The sequence below is a fragment of the Poromitra crassiceps genome, assembly GCF_964638095.1.
Source record: "Poromitra crassiceps genome assembly, chromosome: 1".
Lineage (NCBI taxonomy): Eukaryota > Metazoa > Chordata > Actinopteri > Beryciformes > Melamphaidae > Poromitra > Poromitra crassiceps.
The window spans coordinates 10,571,016-10,575,273 of record NC_139623.1 but is presented as its reverse complement, the minus strand read 5'-3'; the positions used below and the strand labels follow the sequence as shown (position 1 = coordinate 10,575,273).

Genomic DNA, 4,258 nt, shown 5'->3' with positions numbered 1-4,258 from the left:
GATCCCGCCCCGCTCCCCTATCCCATAAATCATCTCATGACCTTTGAAAATGATCATGACCCCCCGGGGGGGGGGGGGGTCCCAACCCCCAAGGTGAGAACCACTAACCGATCAATTCAACATTAAGAGACTTTCCCCCCTCACAGAACATTATTCAGAACATTATTACGAACAATCACTTACCTCTGCAAGTAGGCAGCATTGGCTTCTGGGTAGATACCTTTCTTCAGGTTGTTACTGAGGTCTACCAACACCTGGTAATCAACCCCATCAGCATGGACAGAGACAAGGCAAAAGAGAGAGAGAGAGAGAGATAGAGAGAGAGAGAGAGTGAGTGAGAGACAGATCAATCTACTGGCTGGGCTAACTGACAATGATTATTTCCATGAGAGTGAATGGAAAATGTTACACTGATTGTTAATGATGCTAATGATGGTGAAGACCGTACAGTTCAGACCATTGAACAGATTATGCCTATACACTCCTTTCCAGCTCAATTTACAACACACAATAACGGCATGGTTATCAATTTCAGAGTCACCTTCCCCTTGAGTTGAGGCGCCAGGGTCTCCAGGAAGTCATAATGTTGTCTGTGAATACAAATAAACACCAGGCTGGCAGACTGTGCAGCTGCTGCATGGCTCAGCACCTGGAAAGCACACACATTAGGGACATGGAGACAACAGCACGCACACATGAACACACGCAGCCCGCGATGGAATTTCATTTTTTTTTTTTTTTTTTTTTTACAGTGCACCTGAACGCAACATGCAAGATATCTGCTGAATAAGTGTCCAAATGTTCATTTCATTCTGGCCAATACTCCACTTCTGTTATAGCATTTCAGTCTGGAATATGGAATATCTTTCAATAATCTATAATTTAGCTGATAAATTGTCAAATACTGCCGTCTGCTCGCTACCCAAGCACTTATGTATGTACTTAACTTAATTAACGTAACCTAACTAACTATCCGGTGTGCACAACATTGTCAGACTAAACTCCGGCTGACACCCCAAAAACCTACAATCCGCTACAGAAAAATGTATATTGTTTGTTTATTAACTGGCCCCTGGCCTTCTATCATTTCACGAAAGTGGCCCCCGGGCAAAGCAAGTTGAGTATCCCTGGTATAGAGCATAATCACACACATCTCTGCTGTGCTATGTGTCAATGCAAACTATTAAAGTGCAAGGTTTCTGCAGATCTCATGTCTGTGTCGTACCTGAGCTCCCTGAGGCAAGGGGCCACAGCTGTGAGGTCTGCGGCTGCCGTACACCACCCTGTAGCCAGTGTGGAGCAGACGCTGGCCCAGAGAGCGCCCCAGGTCCCCCGTCCCAAACACACACAGCAGCTCCTGCTCAGGGACAGCTGCCGCGCCCAGAGGACTCAGGCACACACTCTCTGGCTTCCCCTCGGCTGACATGACCCGTGCTGTGTCAGCCAATGTCAAGTCCACACCGTGTTTATACTGCTGTGCCTTTTCTGGAAATAGCTGTGAAATCTGAACCGTGGGGTTGTCTCTCGTCTGGTCTCAACAGCAAGTGAGCTTTAACCCGCTATACCGCAGAGTCCAGCCCTAAATTACAGCATGTTTGAGTGTGTGGGAGGGTGGGGGAATTTGTTTATTACACCTATTAAAGTGTAATCTAGATACGACATTGGGTGTCGGAATGTGTGCATGTAGGTGTTTGTACGTGCTTGATTGTTTGTGTGACTGTGAGTCATTCCTCAAGTCCAGAGTGTAGGCCTAATTAATCGTATCTTTGGTCATGCTTTGAGTTAAATAATCGATACAGAAATCATTTGATAATGACTCAGCGTGATATGATATATCTCAGCAACCCTCTATCCACCGTGGATTAAAGTCAGATTTACATTCATGAACATTTTATTGGTTCTTTGCAACATAGAGTTGTTTAAAAGACATATTTAGTGCAGCCAGAATTTGACGTTCACATTTGAAACAAAAACAAAACTGAAAACTTAGGTTGATGCATTCTGGGCTGCCTTCTCCTATTTCCATACTAGGCATCGTGCCATGTGGGAGATCCTGGCCCACACAATCATTATCATTTCAAACTCCAGTGTTCCAACTGAACCACTGGGATGTGCACATTTAGAGAGTGTTCACGCCCGCATGCTTAAACCTCTGCAAAGCTGTGACACGAGCAGAGGCGGCAGAGCAGAACTCTGAGATATGTTGTGTATGTGTGTCCGCATGCATGTCCAGTGTGTGTCCAGTTGTATATGTGTGCAAGTGTGCAGATCACCAATGGCCACGCTTAAAAATGCGTGCATGGTTAAATGGTTAGTGCCGTGCAATCTGGCTTTAGCGTCAAGGAAAAATTAGGGAATGTGCGTGACCACGCCCACTAATAGCGCCCAGCCATAAACCCACATTTAAGGCCAGGGGGAGAATAGAGCCCATAGTGTTATGGTCAACATGCTCTACTTTACTCAGCTGAACGGATAGTGGAGTGGATAAGACAGAAGAAAAGGAAGGGTCCCTGGGTTCGAATCATGGTCAGACTTTTTCCTTACACTTAAAGTATACTACTAGTATACTGAATTGGGCCAATTTAGTGTCAAGAAGTATTAGGCAAATATACTTAGCAGTATACTACTAGTATATTGATATTAGTATAGGCTACTACAACTCCTTTGTTGTCAGGTTGGTCATTCATGTAAGTCAGACTGAGATGTTATTACTTCTTAAATGCAGACCAGTAACTTATCTTGTCAGGTTGGTCATTCACTCACTCATTTTCTTGTAAAATTGGTCATTCATGTAAATCAAATCAGAGATGTTGATTCTTAATTGCAGACCAGCAGCTTTGTGTCTGGTTACTGTATAACTCGTATTATATATTTTAATTTGCTTTAATTTGTCTTGAATTATCTTTGCCTATCATGTAACTGATTGTCTTGTTTGTAAATGTATGATGTTTAATATTCTATGTGGACTCCAGTAAGAGTAGCATATGCTTTGCATAAGCTAATCCTAATAAATCAAATCAAATTAAATCAAATGTTTGTGGTTCTTGGGATCTATCGTTGCATCGGCCTATGAACTGCGCTCAACGCCAGACGCAGTGCAGATCAGTGGGCGTGGACCAGCGCACTTGATATTTTGGTATTGGCGCTACACGCAGCATTAAGCATTACAACCACGCCTTTTAAGCGTAAAATTATGCACTATCTGCTCATTGGGTAAGTGCAGTAAACGAATCACATGCTTCACTTTTCAGCTCCAATTCCACGGAGCGATCCAGTCCGGCTTCAGAAAAGCCGAGGGCTCTGATCTCCCCCCCCCTTTTATCCCCTCTGTCTGTCTCCTATAGGCTATTATTCCATATTATTCTCAAACCAATCTAACTGCAGTTTAAATACTGCAAGCATGTAAATACGCTACACTATAGCAAGATCAAAGTGAAAAGAATGTTCTAAACGCATCAGCTAGAAAAATATAGCCTATCCCTATGAGATTAATTAGACTGGTGAAAGTTTGTCCAGAATGATATCATTTTCTCTCCCCTGCTGCACAGGTAGGATGATGCACATAAATATAGCCTACATTATGTAAAGTCATTGCAGAAATGTGTTTTTATTGTAAAACTAAATGTGAAGTAGGGCCAATTTATTGGAGCAGACATCACAGTATAGCACATGACAGTAGAACCGCGTTACGCTGTCACTTATCTAAATCACGTTAAATCGACGAGGGATACTGTATATATAGGCCCAGGATGACATATATGTTTCACATAGGGTTGTGTTTGGATTTCGCAATTTTATTTTGACCAATATTGAAATGTTCTACAATAGCATGTTGTGGGAACATTACACATTATTTAGATCTATTTCGATGTACCTTTCTATCTATTTAAGCTAATTTCGATGCGATTTATTATCGAAATGGATTAGCCCAATGCATGCTGGGAGATTTCACATGTCTGGCTGTTGTAGGGAAGGCAGGCAGTGAATGTTTGCCCAGAATGATCTCGTTCCTTCACTGCACAGGTAGGATGATGCAATAGCCTCTGAATGTCACGGGCTCAAAACTGTCATGTTAGAAAAAACTGTCATGTTGTTATACTATGTAGGCTACGGTAGAACAACTTATTTTTTCTGAGAGAGAGAGAGAACCGGCAATTTTTTTTTCAAGCAGTCCGTATTGTGCCTGTCAGACTGATGAGTAAGAGAGAGGGAGTGACACAGAGAGAAGGGACAGAGGAAAGGGCAGAGGAGCGCTCCG

At 42.9% G+C, this 4,258-nt stretch overlaps 1 protein-coding gene across 1 annotated transcript in view; it reads right to left on the bottom strand.

Moving 5' to 3' along the window:
* The window catches only part of LOC310787843 (metalloreductase STEAP4-like), a gene marked incomplete at both ends in the record, with an annotated part of 9,392 nt that extends 7,966 nt beyond the window's left edge, over positions 1-1,426 (bottom strand). The window contains 3 exons of the mRNA XM_083649309.1: positions 184-254; positions 542-649; positions 1,226-1,426. Of these exons, the coding sequence (XP_083505435.1) occupies positions 184-254; positions 542-649; positions 1,226-1,426 (380 nt within the window). The remainder of the gene's footprint in view (positions 1-183; positions 255-541; positions 650-1,225) is intronic.
* Between the last annotated feature and the right edge of the window lie 2,832 nt (positions 1,427-4,258).